We start from the raw sequence: 17,702 nt of genomic DNA on the forward strand, positions 1-17,702 counted from the left end.
ACTAAACTTGGTGAAATCCTGGTAAATCTGTTGGGTGCAGGAGTCTAATACGAAAACCCAGGAGGTACTTAAGACCTGTGATCTGCTGAAGACCTTTATGTCTCCGTGCTATGGTATCTTAAGGCCCTTTGGTTTATTACGACCTCTGTTAAGCTGTATAATGTTCCTCTGCGTGAGAACCTCCCTCTGTTTCACATGCAACAACTCCAGAAAAAGCATATGTTAAAACACCTGGTCACTTTCAATGTTGCCGGCTGTGAAATTGAATGAACACACTATTGCAGCCAAAATTTGTCAGATTTCAGGGAGGTAGGTGGAAGGCATGATCAGAGAAATACCAAATGCTGGGAGAGTTACCTGTAGAGTATCAGCAAATTATAACAATTGTCAGGAATTGCTTAGTTTGTTTTTTAGTTCCTCATGCTATTAAAGTTGTGTTTCTGTGGGATTTTTTTTAAAGTATCCTTTGCATAAAGCATCACTATAGATACGTATATTTGTTTGGGTTTGTCAGCAGTAATTGACAGATAATTCCTGCAAAACTTTTATGGGCACAGTAAAGCAGTAAATACAATTTATCTCTTCTTGTCTGGTATTGAAAGCAGCAATGAACTAACTGCATTTAAAAATAAAATCAGCAAGCTCTTTAAAGAAAAGGACAGTTGAAAGTGTCTAGAACTGAATGTGATGTTATGATTAACTATCATGGTATTGATCATCATTAATATTTTCTCTTAGCAGAATTATCTTCACTGAAGAAATTTGATGAAATTAAGAAGGCTAACCAGGCTGCAGCAAAAAAGCTAGTTGAAGACCAATTAAGCTCCTCATCTGAAGAAGATGATGAAGATGCTGAAGTGAAACAAGGAAAGATTTTGGACAAAACATTTACCATCTACACCAGTCAAACTGGTAATTATTTTTTTTCATTTATTGACTTTCATTTTGATATGAAAGCATAAACAATGCTCTCTCATGGTCTATGTATTGGAATTTTTCTGCAGTTGAAGGGAAAGCACTCTATTCTGTTGTCTTGTATTAAAAATATTTGTTTCCAGCAATGCATGCTGGCAGTGCTTGTCTTTTTGTGCAGAAGCAATGGCATAGTTTTAAACTGTCTTAAATGTGGTTTTATAATAATATATGACTGGCCTTTATTCAGGGAAAAAGAAATATTTTTGCAGCAATGTCAACATTACAAAATAGCCGGTCAAACATTACTGATTGCTTTAAAAATCTTTATGCATTAAAGATGGAGATGCAAGTGAACTGGAACGTACGAGGCAGTACATGAATGAAGCTTTTCAGTCAGGGGCTATGACATGTCTCATCTGCATTGCTTCAGTTAAAAGGAACCAGGCTGTAAGTATTTTACAGTAATCTTTTAGAATAAAGCAAATATAACTGTCAGAATGACTTGTTTAATGTTATTATTGAGGTAATTCTTGGGATTGATAGCTTTAAAATGGTAAGAGTACTAAACACAACATTAGGCGTCTTTGGATTTTGAAACACTTGACTACATATGTGCTTATATATGTAGCTTGTAATAAGAATATGGGTTTTTTTTGACATATCATAGGATCATCAAGGTTGCAGGAGACCTCTAAGATCATCAAGTCAAACCATTAGATGCCACTCTGCTCTTACCCCTAAGCTGTAAACCATATCCTCCAGTGCCAGATCCAGATGCCTCTTAAACACTTCCAGGGATGGTGACTCCACCACTTCCCTGGGCAACCTATTCCAGTGCCTGAACACCCTAACAATGAAAAATGTTTTCCTAACATCTAATCTGAATCTCCCCTGTCTCAGTTTATGACCTTCTCCTCTAGTCCTCTCACTGCAGACATGGCAGAAGAGACCATTCCCCACCTCTCTGCAACCCCCTTTCAGATAGTTGTGGAGAGTGATGAGGTCACCCCTGAACTGCTTCTTCTCAAGGCTGAACAAACCCAATTGCCTCAGCTGTTCCTCATATGACATGTGTTCTAGAACCGTGTGGATTTTCCAGCTTTGCTAGGCCAAGCTGTGACTGAATAGAGATAAGTTGGGAATAGGCCTACTTTGGGCATCAGTTTGTGCTACATGATCCTCAGCAGTGTGTTTAAATCAACACTTCTGTGATTATCAGAGTATTTCAGGCTCTGTAAGTATTGGAAAAGACTTCCCACAGGAGCTGGAAAAAAGATTAAAGGTATGAATCTGTAACAGTTAAACTGCTTGTATTAATCTAACAACAGGTGTAACTAGCTTTGAAAACCCATTAGCAAGTACAAATACAAACGCTCTGAAACCCAAGTAGCAGACTTGTGTTTGTTTGTATATGATAAATGTTCATTGATGGAAAAAGAAAGGAACCTAATGTAAAGCAATTGATGCTTATGTTTTCCTTTAGGTCTGGAGCTGCTGCGGATGCTTTTGTATATTTCACCTGGTGTGTATCCAGAAGTGGGCGAGGGACAGCCTTTTCCTTGTGTCTTCTCCTTTGACAGATGATGATTTTGGGAAGAAAGATCATCCCTGGCCATGGTGAGCTCCTCGTGGTACATTTACCAAGTTTTATTGTGAAACATAAGTGAACTGGTGTTATTTTAGAAAGGAATGGTACTTGTAAATGACATGCACGCACACACACACATAAAAGAGTTTAGAAGACTGACTTTGATGTTGCTGTTTTGAATTATTTTAAAGTTTTTATTAACATGACCCAGAAATTATTTCAGAGTGATATTAAAAACTTTGGTTTAACCTCTAAGAAGGTAACTTACTGTGTGTCTCAGCTTCTAATATCTGTTTCTGAATGGCTTTACATATTTGTCACTTTTAAAGTTGGCACCATGAAATAAGTAAGAGAATAAAAAAATTCTCTGTATAATTCAAGCATTAAAGCCAGTCTTGCAGTTTTACTTGAGATTGTATAAAGATTAAGGTAATATTGTGGCTGCATGAATAAATTTCTTAAGGAGATTTGCTTAGGAAAAACAGACTTAGGAAGAAAACAGCTTTTAGGAAGAATGGGCTTTTGCCTGTTCTACTATAAACTAGGTTTGTGTTTAACCTTAGTGTTTATAATGAAAAAAATTCAGGGCACGTGGTATTTTATCTTACATTTGAGTACATGATGAAGCTGTGCACTCACTATTGAGAAATGCTTTATGATTTGTAATGTATTATATAAGGGCAAGTGGATGGTTTATTTGATAAAAAGGTGTGCACAGGTCTTTCAAAGTCCCAGTTCCTCTCTGAGGAGGAGCTCCTTGTCTGTTGTCTTTTGCCAGAGTAGCCAGAAATGTGAACTGGTTTGTTTCTCCTGCCTTGTGTTGCCTCATTCATCCAGGGCTTGCACCCAGAATTCTGTAGAGCCTGTGGCACTTACAAGTTCCAGACCTTTAGTGCCTATCTGCTTTTAGCAATAATGTATTTTTAAATTTCTGTCAACTTAAGGGTAACAAATAAAGGTGTGCATTTTTAATGTAAAATCTTTCAGCTAAAATTCTATTATTATACATAATTTTAATAGTATTGCTAAACTTTGTTTTATATGGCTTATAAATTGCTACTAGTAAATCCTTGGGTTTTAAACCCTTTTTAAAAAATTGGGTATATTTAGTGTGGGTTAACTCTTTGTTGTATACATGCTTTGGGTATTGCTTGACATAAAAATTATTCTGATGCTTGCTGAATTTTTGTTTATATATATTCTTAGATACAAGAGATTGCAGTGACAAGACAATTTCTTAGACATTTTAATGTATGCATCATAAAATCAAAATGATAAAACCTGCTTTTTCTTTCTAAAAAAATTTTAATAAAACTTGCTTTTCTTTTCACTCCTTTTTCCCTTGTTGTAGTCCAAAATGTAGATTTGAATACAAACGCTCTGAAACTCCCAGTAGGTATTACTGTTACTGTGGAAAAGTGGAGAATCCAACACTGGACCCATGGCTGGTACCTCACTCCTGTGGTCAGATATGCGAGAGGGAATTCAAACCTCCTTGTGGTCATAAATGTTTGCTGCTTTGTCATCCAGGTAAATCCATTGCATCTCTTGGTTGTGTCACCTGTATTTAGGTAGCTCTTCCACAGTTTTACTTAAAATCTGTTACGTATATTTAAAATTCTCATTGTAAAATAGATGTAGTCAAGTCTGCATTTGCTGAATAGCCATTAGCAAAATCTTGTTTTTCCTGTACTTAGGACCTTGTCCACCTTGCCCAAAGATGGTCACAACAACCTGTCACTGTAAGAAAGCTAAACCAGTGCCCAGAAGGTGCAGTGCCAAGGAGTGGTCCTGTCGCCTGCCCTGTGGACGAACGTTGCTGTGCGGACAACACACGTGTGAGAATGCCTGTCACGCAGGTAGACCTGCCTTCTTTAACTTCAGAGGAGTAGTAGTTTCAATTGTTAATATATGCCATCCTTCTGTAATTCCTACTCTCAATGTCACTTTGCAATTAATGCAGGAGATTGCCAGCCTTGTCCACGAGTCAGTAAACAGCGGTGTGTCTGTGGAAGGCAGACAGCAGAAAGACTTTGTGCGAGTCCTCAGTGGCAGTGCGATCAGGTGTGTGGAAACTATCCTTCATCACAAATTTCTTATCTTATAAAATTTGATGACTCGGTGTATTCAGGATTGGAAAAACTCATTCAGTAAGAAAATGATTTTATTTTATAAGTTTCGAAAGTGTAATCAAAAATATAAGCAGCAGTGTTTGAGAACAGATTTACTTGGTGGCCCAGTTCATTTCTACCAGTTAAAATGTCACTGTTCTAGAACTGTTCTAAAAGTAAGTTAGCAGTGAATTTGACTTTGTATATTCTGTCATCTTGTACTTGAGGTTGAAATTTCAGCTGTTGCCTTCAAAAATAATGAAACTGCAGCTTAGGAGATAAGAGTTTAATGCTAATTTACTTTTAGTGGCATGTGCAGCACGATGTAGGCCTTGAAGGCTAAGCACAGCACAGACCTGTTATCTGAACCACTAACTCCTCAGTATACAGTGGTCTTCCAGTGAGGATTACTGCAGGGGTGATCAGTTTTATTTGATGAACTCAGTAAATATAAGATTTGTTAGCAAAACTGAGAAAAAGTTAAGTTTTGTCCGGATGTGTCTCACCCCTGCTTTTCCTCCTTGGGTCGCTTTGTCTTGATATGTGCTTCTATTACATTGTGTTCACTTGCTTTCTGTGTGTTTCCCAGGTGTGTGGGAAACATTTGCCGTGTGGTAATCACACATGTGAGCGAGTTTGTCATGCTGGTCCCTGTGGAGACTGTCCTCGTTCTGGGAAAAGGTCCTGTCCTTGTGGAAAAACAAGTGAGTTGCTTTTTCTTTTCCAAATGATAAATTGAAAAAAAAGTAATCCAGTCCTTTGTCAGTCTAGGTTGTTTCTGCAGGGCAGGGTCCATTAAAAGTTCTTATGTTCAACTGTGACAGTGTATTTTGCATAGCTTTCAAAGCTTTATTTAGGACCTGGAATTTAATTAGCAATGTGAATCACTGAGTAATTCTAGAGAAACTCCTCAAAGATGAGAGAGAATTGGCATTTGAACTCATTACATGGTGCATTTTTTTCCTAAATGTTTTGACTTTTTTTTTTCTGTCTCTTTGTGTAGAGTTTACATTGCCTTGTACAGAAGATGTGCCCACCTGTGGTGATAGTTGTGACAAAGTTCTGGAATGTGGCATCCATAAGTGTTCACAGCGCTGTCATCGAGGTCCCTGTGAGATATGCAGACAGGTTAGTCTTACTGTACCATGTTCACATTTTGTTAGGGTTTTTAAACTATATGCCTGGAACAGTGCAAGTCTTCTAACGAAAATGAAGTCATATCTATCACAAAATCTATGACTTTGTTTATTAAAAGCAACACATTCTTCTGCTAATCCTCTCCCACCCCAACACAATTCTGACTAAATAGTTGAACATTATGTATCTGAGTTGATGAGTGTTTTATTGTTTTGGCTTGTTTTTACTTTGTTTTGGGTTGGTTGTCTTTAAATGAGTTATGCCCTAAAAGGTACTTAATTTTTTCCCCAGCTTTTCTAGATTCCTTGTGGCTTTGTCTTATTAAGGTATGAAATGAAAGGTGCTGTAACAATGGTTTTTTTTTCTTGTTTGTAAGAAAATGTTTTGCTCTGCTCTAAGTATCTATGGAGCTTCTGTGGTCTGGTCTGTAAAGCCATTGTTCTCTCTGATCTCAGTTGGCTCTTCCTGAACCAGCTTTGGCTACAAAGTCTATGGTGAAAGTAGTTAGCACACAATAGTCAGGATTAAGGTCAGATAAACCTGCTTGCCTACGTAAATTATCTGTGTACACCATGGATAAACCTAGTTTACTGTGCAGGAGAGGTACTTCTTTCTATGAATTTGTTCTGCATTTACACTCCTATGGTTCCTTTGAAGTGGCTTCCCTGGGGGTGAGACCAAGGCTACACTGTGGTACCATCTCAAGCACAGTGTTTGCAATCCCAACTCAAGGTCCTGAGTAGCTATTGCACGGATAGGTAATCTCCTCAGAGCACGTGATATGCTTCCTGTTATGATAGAGCGACGTAATGTTACTTTTCCTTGAACATTTTTTTATAGATGGTAGTAGAACTTTTCAAATAAAACTTACCCTGCTTTTTTTTGCCTGTGTTGCTGCCCAGGAGGTGGAAAAACAGTGTCGCTGTGGGAAGCACACCAAACGTATGCCATGTCATAAGCCATATCTGTGTGAAACCAAGTGTACTAAAATTCGTGACTGCCAGAAGCACCAGTGTCGGAGAAAGGTGGGTGCCCAGAGGTGATCTTTCTCAAATGTTTTGATTTGATAACTTTTTTAAAAATGTAGATATAATATTTTATACTGTATAAACATCGCATCAATTTGTTCCTCCATCTCATGTTATTGTATGGAAAGAGGAGTTTTCTTCAGTGTCATTCAAATTAGTTTTCAGTGTACCAGAGTTCTCTGAGCAGCATGTCACGAAGAAAAACTCAATGACCTTAAAAACTGGGAGGGGATTTTGACAGCTCTCCAGTTCCAGGAGGCAATTTTACTTTCAGATTCTTGAGTAGTTCCCGATGTTTTATACATTCTGCAGTAGTTAAATCCATTTATTTCCTTCCTTTATAGGAAGAGCTGGGAGTCTCTCATAACTTTGTAAGGGACATCCTTTTATTTTTGGCAGGCCAGCATTCCATCCCACTTTCTAATAGGCACCAATGCAAGCAGCAGTGGTCTGATAGTTGGGAATTGGAGTTTCATTTCCCTTCTCATTTGAAGTCAAAGGAATAATTGATACTCAGAACTATCTTCGTTCAATTTATTCATTCAAGAGGGCCTGAAAGTTGAGTTAATCCAAATAGGCATGAAAAATAACAGCTTCATTCTTAGGTGGTTTTTGAATATTATTGTTAAAGTGTATTTACTTTATGGGAAAAAATTACAAGATGAGTAAACGCAATCTTGACATCTTTATCACAAAAAAGTGCAGGATTCCTGTTGGAAGGGAAGGTACCTTTTGAGTTAAGAGAACAGATGAAGTTCTCCCCTGACCTGGCATCCACCAGTGTGGTGGTGGTATGATGTGTTCTGATTCTTTCACATAACTATTTTATGTGAGAATAGAAAGTAGATAACTGATCCTAAAGTTACCTGACCTTTACTATAAAGGTAAAAGGTGTTAAAGTGGTTTGCAACCTTTTTATGCCCAGAACAATACAGCATAAAGTGAAAGAAATTGCAGTGCAATGAGGCAAACTGTTAGATAACCTCTGTGTGGTCTTCTGAAATTATTTGGCATAAAATGTTACAAGAATTTGAACTTCTAAATGTTCTTATGCTTTTTTGAAGCCCTCTGCCTTTCTAGTGTGTTCAAATGATGCTTTCAAATGGGTGTTTTCTTGTTATTTTATAATTTGATTTTGTTTTAAAACCACTTTACAGGTGGCTTCCTTTCTGGCATGAATTTGAGGAAACTTGACTAAAGTGCATTGAAGTTGTTTTAATAAGTATTGAAAAAAATTAGGTAGTAGAGGAGGGAAAACTTGTACCAGAAATTACTGTGTTCAATTATGTAGAGTTGTTTGTTTTTTGTTTTTTTTTATAGTGCTGTTCTGGAAACTGTCCACCTTGTGATCAAGTCTGTGGGCGTACTCTAGGCTGCAGAAATCACAAATGTCCTTCAGGCTGCCACAGAGGTAAGAACAGGTGAAAAATCCGTGTAGGGATGGAATACTGGTTATTTTTGCCAAATTTCATGCTTGCATGACTCTGTGTGGTGCTTAATGAGCTCTCTCCCTTGTTGCATGTGGGCTTTTTGTGTGGGCAGTGTGTTTGACAGTGCTGATTAGAACTTAAGACTTAAATAGTGACAACCTGAGTTTTTACCTGATAATTTTGCTTAACACTGTTCCTCTGAAGATGCTTTGTCTCCTTTCCAGCTGTGTAATTCAAAAGCCATGGCTTTTTTTGCTGTTCTAAATAATTCTCTTCACTGAATATGCATAACAGAGTCCAAATAAATACAGAAGTGACTGTGGCTGGTTGAGTCTAGATGGATTTTAAAAATCCTAGAATACAACATGTGGTATAACTGGGCTTAAAATTTAAAAAAAAATATGGTGGAATTTGAGTTGGTGTATTGGTATCTTACTGGTGAAAGAAAATAAGTTTTTACCCTCCACATAGTAACAAAAAAGTTTACTTCTGCATCCAATGACCTTGGTTAAAAAGATGCTGGAAATGGATAAAATTACCTGGCAGTTTTATCCTGGCCAATTTCTTTGATCTTTGCTTGGTAGGGAATTAAATTGGAATGACTGAAAAATTGTCTGCCCTCAGCAATTTTCCCCACAGAAGCTGCTGCCCTGCTGAAACAGCAGCTGAGTGGCCCATGTAATTTCCCTTAGTATTCTGCACTATAAATTGCAACAGTTCAGGAAATAATTCACAACTTGTTCAGCCAGTATTCCTTCTGAGGCAGTGACTCTTAAGAGGAGAGGACAGGTAAGTGTGGTACTGTCCCAGTTAACTTGCTATTAAATTCATCACCACAAGCTAGTGGTTTGTTTTTTTCTCTGTAAACTGTGCCCCTTTTCTTTTTCCCCTGCCTTTCTTCTCTCTCTCTTGTACCTCTCCAAAATTCTGGAAATACATAAATTTTTATGTACTCTTGGAAGGCAACTGGTAACACTTGTTTTTCTGCATTAGTTTGGTTGATGACTAAATTACAGAATAAAAGTCTGGTTGGAAAACTAAGGAGCTAATGCTGCCTTGTAGCATAAGCTTTTACATTGAATGACTGTTTATATTTGATGCACCTTGCATCTTACAGCCTGGCTAAAAGTGGCAAAGATTTTAATGACTAGCATGAAAACAACAAGGCAATGTCTATAGGAAAACAAGTGATATTTGAGAATGTAGATGTCAAATATATGCACTTTGCAGTGTAGTTTGTCAAAACATTACAGTTGCCTATTTAAGTACTAACTAAAGTTGCATATAATGAAGGTAATAACTATGATGTCAGATGATAAACTTATTTTCTAACTTCTCTGTGCCTCAATAAAATACAATTGGTACAGTTTGCAATATCTTGATGTATATTTAAGAATACACCTAATAAAGGCAATTATTTTTGTTTCAAAGTATTTATAGTTATATGGTTCTCCTTATACACCAATATTTTAATAGCTACTAAAAGTTACGATTAATGATTTTATCTTTAGTATGTAATACCAGATCAGGTTAATTTTGTAATGAGCTGCCAGATCTCAGTGATCACTGTTTTTAAGGGAAAATAAATTCCCAGATGGGATCCTTTAAAAGGTACCCAAATCTTAGAATTATTAGAGGTTGCTGATAATAAGCACTTGGCCTTGTGTGGGTGTCCCTGAAAAAAGTAACTGTTGTTGCCTAACTGTATTCTGTTGTGGTTTGATTTTTTTTTTTTTTTATTAATATATTTTTTTCTTAAATGTATATCATGCTTGTTGAAATTTTAGAATGTGTTACCAGGAAATAGAATGTTTTGTTTCCTGCTGTAGTATATTATAACACTTGATTCGAGAACACTGTGCTTTCCTCTTAACTTTAGGCTTGTAAATGACCTCTGCCCGTACGTATTTTTGAGAATGTAGGTAGTTGTCTTCATTAATAGAATATTTTGTAAATTATACATGTATTAACCACACTGGGCAGCATAGCTTCAAACCTTTAGTTTATTTTGTAAAAGTAGCTGGACAAGCTGGAGCAGTGGGCCCATGGGAATCTCATGTGGTTTAACAATACCAGGTGCAAGGTCAGGGCAACCCCTGGTATCAGTACAGGCTGAGAGATGAACAGATGGAGAGCAGCCCTGCTGAGAAGGATTTGGGGATGCTGGTGAATGAGAGGCTGGACATGAGTCAGCAGTGTGTGCTTGCAGCCCAGGAAACCAGCTGTGTCCTGGGCTGCATCAAAAGCAGCATGGCCAGCAGGTCGAGGGAGGGGATTCTGCCCCTCTGCTCTGCTCTGGAGAGACTCCACCTGGAGTACTGCATGCAACTCTGGGGTCCTCAGCATAGGAAGGACATTGACCTGTTGGAGTGAGTCTGGAGGAGGCCACCAAGGTGATTGGAAGGATGGAGCACCTCTTCTATGAGGAAAGGCTAAGAGAATTGGGATTGTTCAGCCTGGAAAAGAGAAGGCTTTGGGGTGACTCAATTTTGGCCTTGCAGTACCTGAAGGAGCCTGCAAAGAAGATGGAGAGACTATTTAGAAGAGCATATAGTGACAGGACAAGGGAGAATAGCTTCAGACTGAAAGAGAGTAGGTTTAGATTAGATATTAGGAAAAACTTTTTACTGTGAGGGTGGTGAGACTGAAACAGATTGCCAAGAGAAGTTGTGGGTGCCCCATCCCTGGAAGTGTTCAAGGCAGGGTTGTATGGGACTCTGAGCAACCTAGTCTAGTGAAAGCTGTCCCTGTCCATGGCAGGGGGATTGGAAGTAGATGTTCTTTCAGGTCCCTTCTAGCTCAAGCCATTCTGTGATTCTGTGTGAGCTGATAATTAAATTTATTTTGCAATAGAAAGACTGTAGCACTTCCATCCTTTTCTCTTCAGCAGCCTTTTGTCATTGAGGCATCTTGAAGTGTTGCTTCTCAGATCCTGCTGACAAGTCAGAATTGCTTAAAACGTTTTGCTGTTATAACTCTTTTCAAAGCATTGCTATCTTTAAAATTTCAGAATGCAACATGGTTAGTAAGCCAAAACCCCACATCTGAATTGGCTTTAAGAAGGTTTGTATTCTTATTGTTAAGTACTCGACAATAAAACTTAGTAGTTGGCACTTGATGAAAGAAATGGTATGGGAGAGATGTAAGTTAAAACACAGATATTTTACAGATATGTTTTTAAACATGAGTAGCTTTGTAGAGGTGGAGGATCTTTTTGACAAACATTATACATAGGCTGGATATTTCTTAATATAATACAAAATCTGCAAAACTTGATTGTACCAGTTTTTCAGTGCCCCTTATGTTTCTGAATTTGGATGAAAGATGACATGTCTTTATATGTGTGTAAGACTGAAATACACAAAGAAAATGGCTAAGTGTTGTGTGATCCAAATGGCTGGGCTTCTTTTTTTTATATGTGAGAGAGGGATTATTTCTCCCCTGATACTCATATTGTTAATGTATTTATTTTTAGGTAGTTGTAATCCATGTCCAGAGATTGTAGATGTGAAATGCAACTGTGGAAAAACTGTTATTAAAGTGCCCTGTGGCAGAGAACGTACCATCAGACCTCCCAAGTGCAAGCAGCTGTGCAGGTCAGTATAGAAAGTACCTGTGTTTCTTGTTCTCGAGGGGAGTGTAAAGTGTCATTAAAGAAAGCAGTGAAATATAACTTGAAAGGCAAAAACTGCCCATTACAGCTGTTACTTCTCAGTCTTCTGTACCCTTGACTATGCAGATGGAGATTAGCAATAATCTTTCCTATCAGACACCTCTCTGACACTGAAGTTTCATGAGCAGCTTACTGCTGTCAAGGGGGAGGTTCTGTGACGCCAAGCTCTTCTAATTTTGTAGTCCCTCTTATTTGTTCAAGGCATCTCTGGTATGTTTTGAAGTACCTCCATGAGGCAGTTTGGCTAGAAAACTTGACTAGCTAAAGGAAAATTAGTGTTACCTGCTGGAGTGTGACAAGTGCAGAATTAGTATTGAAACAGCCATTTGAATATGTAAACCCAACTTTGAATTTTAATTTTATTTAGAGTGCCTGTTTAATTTTACTGTAATCTTAACCACTGCTGAAGGTAAGAAGTAAACTAACTAATAAAACCCCAAAAACCCAGCAACTTGTTCATTTCAATTCTTTGTATTTTGAACATAATTGCCTGTAGCATTGTATTTCTTCTTGTCATATTGATTCATTCTTGGATTTTACTTCAGTCGACCACCTACTTGTCACCACTCTACCCAGGAGAAACACTACTGTCACTTTGGGCAGTGTCCTCCGTGTCGTCAGCCGTGCCAGAAAACGTTAACCTGTGGTCATTTGTGCCCTGTTTCCTGCCACGATAAAGCACTCGTGAAGCAAACTGGCTCAGTAAGTAAACAGTGAAAAATGATGTGTTATTTGTATTCTGAGGAATGGGCAACAGTTTGATCTTATTTTGGAGGCTTTGGGAGCTCAGGGTAAATACATAATCAAGCACAGAGGTATGCATACTGCTTAATCAGAAACTAAGTGGCTCTAACTCCTTTGTTGCAATCTAAGTGTTTTTATGGTATATAATTGAATGCTCTGTCTTCAACAGTTGTAATTGCTCAAGAAATTGTAAGATTTTTGTTAAGAGTTGTATTACAAATGTTTGATTTCAAATATAAGCAATTGCTTTTAACGTAAGAACGAAAAATAAATTTAAAGTTTCATATTTACTAAACCATCAAAATTTGGACGATTTAGAAGTGAGAAATTGTTTGGCATTCTTAAACATGTTCCATGCATGCACTGCATGATGGTAATTGAACTAGCTTACTAGTTGAAATAGTTTTATGTTTTTTCCTCTATTAAATGCTTAGAATTATTTTACTGTTCTTTTTTGTAGAGGCTGCAGGCCTTCATTTTTCTATCCCTAACAAAGCTAAGGATGAAATGCTCATTTTTTGTGTGTAGGGGGCATTGAGATTTCTATTAGTAAAAAGTCAGCTACTAGAAAGTGAATTTGTTAGAACTGGGATCTCTGTAGATAATGTTTATTTATGGTCAATCAGTTCCATTTGTGTTTTGTATTCAACTAGTGTTGTCTTTTGCTCTCAGCATCAGTCTGCAGGTCCTTGGGAACAGCCATCTGAGCCAGCTTTCATTCAAACTGCACTACCATGCCCTCCCTGTGAGGTTCCTATACCAGTGTAAGTATTAAAAACCCCAACAAACAAGTTAAAAAACCATTTTGGTATGGGAAGAGGTTTTGGTTTTTTTTATGCTGTTATAGAGATGAAAATTAACCTTATTTTCCTCAGCCTGGCTTCATCTGCTTGATAACTTCCCCTTAATGCTGAAAGACTACTATTATATGCTTGGCCCATAGCCTGCAGTCACAGGTGCAGGACTTTTTGTCTCTGCATTTCTTGAATTTCCTCTCAGCCTGTTTGTCCAGTCTGTCCCCATCCTTTGGAATGGCACCCCTGCTCTTGAATGTGTTGACTACTGTCCTGTTAGCATTATCTGCCAGATTGGCTAGCTGCTACCATTTGAGCCCAGTGACCCTGCTGGTGTTTCATGAATCTGGTAGTTCACCTGACACCTTTACAGCTCAACTTGAATGCAGGTTTGCTGTGGGGAATTCCTCATCCACAGATTAAATGGTTAGATGACAAAAGGCAAGCAGGCTGGTTGAGCAGTTTCCCCTTGCAGTGGAACAGAAATGCTACAATGGAATGCAGAGGTCCTAGGAGACAAATCAGCTGGATATAGGAAGATTTTTGTGGATATAAGGTAGCTGAGCTGTGTGGAATGAGAACAGGTTCTGTGCTGCAACTGCTGGTTCTTATACTAAGTGAAAGACTGATTGCTTGTGAGTTTCCAGCTGTTCTAAAGACCGTCTGTAGCTATTGCTGGTTGTTTTCTGTCAAACAAGTTATAAAGCTTTTTTTTTTAATACTCTTCTAGAATTTTTTAGGAACTGATTTGCAGGGCTTTTAGCTTGAATATTCATGATGGTTTCATTAATCTCCCTTAGAAGATTTCAGTAGAGAAATCAAGGAGATGACAGGTATGAAATGAGAGGTAAAAAGAAAAATACACTTTTCAAAATAATGAGCAAAAGATAGATTTTTTGGATGTTTGAATGAGTCACCATTGAATACCTTCACAATTCTGATCAGAGTGCAGGTTTTCTTACCAGGAACAGCAGACCATTCTAAAAGGTAGAGAACTGTAAAGACAAGGTAGTTCTCAGAAGTAACTGAAAAATATGAACTGATACACAGTAGCAGAGACAAAGGGGAAGATATTTGGAAGCAAATCAGGTTATTTTATGAAATAAATGTTATTGATTTCATACACAACTGCTATTAACTTGCACATTGAACACAGATTTTGAGATTGCCATCATAAAACACAGCAATCCAAACAGCTTTTGAAATGGTGAAGGCATTGAGCTGCATAGATAGATGATTTTCTTAGTTTGTACTTTTAAAAAATAGATTGCATTATTGTGAGAAAAGCACTGTCATTGTTTTAAGTCTCTTATTAAAGAAATACGTTTTCTAAATCTATGATTTTTCTCTTTAACAGGGAGTGTCTTGGTCAGCATGAGGTGAGTCATGGAAACTGCCTTAAAGTGAAATATGGCAGATATCTCATTTTTTCAGTCTGCAAAAAAGGCATTAAAGAGAAATAGTATATATTTTTGTATGTATTTTAAAACTAGTGAAGTTCTTTATCACAAGGGCATGAAGGTATTTTAGTTCCTTTTTGAGGAATGTATAACTACTTATCTTCTTAGAATTCTTGGACAGAAATTTAAACTCATGATTTATAAAGCTATTTTTATATTTTTGCAGCTGGTTAAATAGTGTTTAAATATTCTTTGGGTGGTCTTTTCTTATTGTATATTTCTGGGTTTTTTCCCCCTCGTTCTATAGTTGTTATTCTTTCCCTGTCACACACTTTTTAAAATTTTCATATAAACTGTTGTGTGTAGCTTAAAAGGATAAAGAGCATAGTGTCACACAGGAAGATTGACATGTGATTTGGGTCTAGGCACACATGGATGAATTCAGACAATATAGTGGAAACTTCTTTAGTGTTACTTATTAGCTTGTCTTTTTGGTGTTCTACAACTGGTTCTCCAGTTTTAGAGGAAGTAATTTTCTCTTTTGGCTTACATGAGAAGAAAATCTAATTGATGCTTGAAGCTAAATAACTATCAGTATTCACAGTGATTACTAAAGGTTATGATATTGAAGGTCAGCTCATTTTTCTTGAATTTAAAAGATGATTGCTAAACTAATTTGACAAAAAAGCTATTGCTATTATGGCTTTGTCTAACTAGTGTGTGGCAGAAATTCACTGTCAAAGTGCAACTAAGAATGTTATAAAAAACCTAGAATCATGTTAAGCTAGTAAAAAATTGTAGAAAACAGTAAATACAAAATATCTGAAGATACCTCCCCCGTTTCTTTCTTTGACCTTCTTTAATATTCTTTCGGTATGTGTTGTAATGGTGGTTGATTATGTGGTGGCAACATTTCCAAATGTTGTTATCAAAGTTTATGTATCCACAGTCTGTCTGTGCAGCACATCTATTAATCCATCCAAGCTGTGAATGCAGCTCCCTTAGAGCTACTTTGCAGCTTATCAATTGCTAAAGAAAAATGTGCCCTGAAAATGGTTGAAAAGAACAAATGACTATTAGTTTGTTGTTGAAACAGACAGGTTTTGTTTTTGTAAAGCTTATAGGTGTGTTAGCCAATGTTTTGTTGAGTTATTTAGTTTTAGATACTACATATTGAATCTCCTTACCCTAACTTTCATGAATTTCTAAACAAAATAGAAGCTGTGGTTAACTGACCCAATGCATAACTTGCTCTAGACAGTAGTACAGGTTTTGGTACAGTTCGGATGTACATGGCTGTGAAGTTTGTTCTTCCCCATAACAAAAGTACAGTATCACTACACTTACTAGAGAAAATGGTACCAATAACTACGTATTTATTACTACTTATTTCAGAATAATTAAGAAAAATATCCCTTCTCTGTTGCATACTACTCTTACCAGAATCAGTCGGTGGATTTGGGCATTGTTTTCTTTATGGATTAGTATAGAAAATAAGGGAAAAGCCCGGGGAGTCTATACTTAACTTTTATTTATGGATGCTATTAGACTGTAGATGAAATGTTACTTTTTTCAGCCAGCAGAGGCCAGTGCTGCCTTCCAGGTGTGCAATGATTGTCCTCTGAGGTTTGGAGAGCAGGCAAGGAAAATAAGGATCTGTTAATGTGTGCGTGAAGGGAGTGTTTACAGTGTAGTTTATGTGCATGGTACATTTTTACATTGTTCTGAGATCTTTGGAAAGAAAGCTAAGGTGTAATGCCTGTTTAGTGTTTTACAGCCACCTTGGCACTTAACAAGTAATCTCACCTCAAATTAACTTACTTTTGGTAACAAGAGCAAACACTTGTATGTATTTATGAATGCTAACCTCCTATAATGGTTTTCAGCCCCAGAGGATTTTCACTGGGAAATGTAAGCTTTGCACAAGTGACAAATTAGCAGTTTTGTCAAGCAGAAAGTTTTGCTGTGAGTAGGTGCTCATTGCTGTACTATGTTACTACTTATGCTGGACTGTTGTTACACCTCCTGTAATGGAGATATAAAAGACAGAAACTAGGAACAAAACAAGTTATGAAGTCTTCTTGTATTCTACCAGGATGCCTGCAGACAATGACTAGAATAGAAAATAAAAGCAAACACATCAGGAGCTGTATAATACAGTTTTTATTTGAACAGTGATTTTGTTTTGTGTAGGTATTGGAGTTGGTTGGTTTGGCCTTTTTTTTTGGTGTTTTGTGGGGTTTTTTTAAACTTATTTCACTTTGACATTTAGTTGAAAAAGTTTTTAAGGGATTGATTTACTTTGAGCTCTTACATGACTGGGTATTTAGAACAAGCAATTTATCACTTTAAACAACAGACTTAAAACTACTTTTCAGGTAATGTAATCCTATAAAATATGTGTTTAGTGAAAGTATGTTTCTACATGATGTTTAAGCTAAAATAAGATTTATTTTAGCTGCAGCCTATAGCCTTTTTTAAATTAATTTTACTCTTAAGTTTTGGACATTTTTACGTATATTTAGAAAAATAAATAACTCTTCATTCTTCCATTTGTGGGTGCTTAAAAGTAGCTCTCAATTTTCTTTCAGGTTGTATGTCAGAAAAATCACGTATTATCAACAATTGACACTAGCCCAAAAGGAAATTTTGTTGTTTTGCTTTTACTTTTTAAACTGTTATAGACATTGGCATTTCATAGCAGCGTACACATGTGCTCTTGTAAAAATCAAATTATGAGGGCTAATGTTTATATTCTAAATCTGGTTTTATGGGGAACATTAATTAAAACCAATACAAGGTCAATGAGGACAAACAAGGAAATCTTAACTGGATGGATATTAATTTATCTGCTGCAAATAATTCTTGTCTATTTGCTTCAT

The 17,702-nt window shown here is 37.0% G+C and overlaps 1 protein-coding gene across 1 annotated transcript in view; it reads left to right on the forward strand.

Moving 5' to 3' along the window:
* Positions 1-741: 741 nt before the first annotated feature.
* Positions 742-17,702, forward strand: part of NFXL1 (nuclear transcription factor, X-box binding-like 1) — a gene marked incomplete at its 5' end in the record, with an annotated part of 41,202 nt that continues 24,241 nt past the window's right edge. The window contains 14 exons of the mRNA XM_009077386.1: positions 742-912; positions 1,253-1,362; positions 2,399-2,532; positions 3,855-4,033; positions 4,201-4,362; positions 4,467-4,567; positions 5,204-5,318; positions 5,618-5,742; positions 6,654-6,776; positions 8,100-8,190; positions 11,685-11,805; positions 12,428-12,584; positions 13,299-13,390; positions 14,778-14,799. Of these exons, the coding sequence (XP_009075634.1) occupies positions 742-912; positions 1,253-1,362; positions 2,399-2,532; positions 3,855-4,033; positions 4,201-4,362; positions 4,467-4,567; positions 5,204-5,318; positions 5,618-5,742; positions 6,654-6,776; positions 8,100-8,190; positions 11,685-11,805; positions 12,428-12,584; positions 13,299-13,390; positions 14,778-14,799 (1,703 nt within the window). The remainder of the gene's footprint in view (positions 913-1,252; positions 1,363-2,398; positions 2,533-3,854; positions 4,034-4,200; positions 4,363-4,466; positions 4,568-5,203; positions 5,319-5,617; positions 5,743-6,653; positions 6,777-8,099; positions 8,191-11,684; positions 11,806-12,427; positions 12,585-13,298; positions 13,391-14,777; positions 14,800-17,702) is intronic.

The sequence above is a fragment of the Acanthisitta chloris genome, unplaced genomic scaffold (genome assembly GCF_000695815.1).
Source record: "Acanthisitta chloris isolate BGI_N310 unplaced genomic scaffold, ASM69581v1 scaffold21170, whole genome shotgun sequence".
NCBI classification, from domain to species: Eukaryota; Metazoa; Chordata; class Aves; order Passeriformes; family Acanthisittidae; genus Acanthisitta; species Acanthisitta chloris.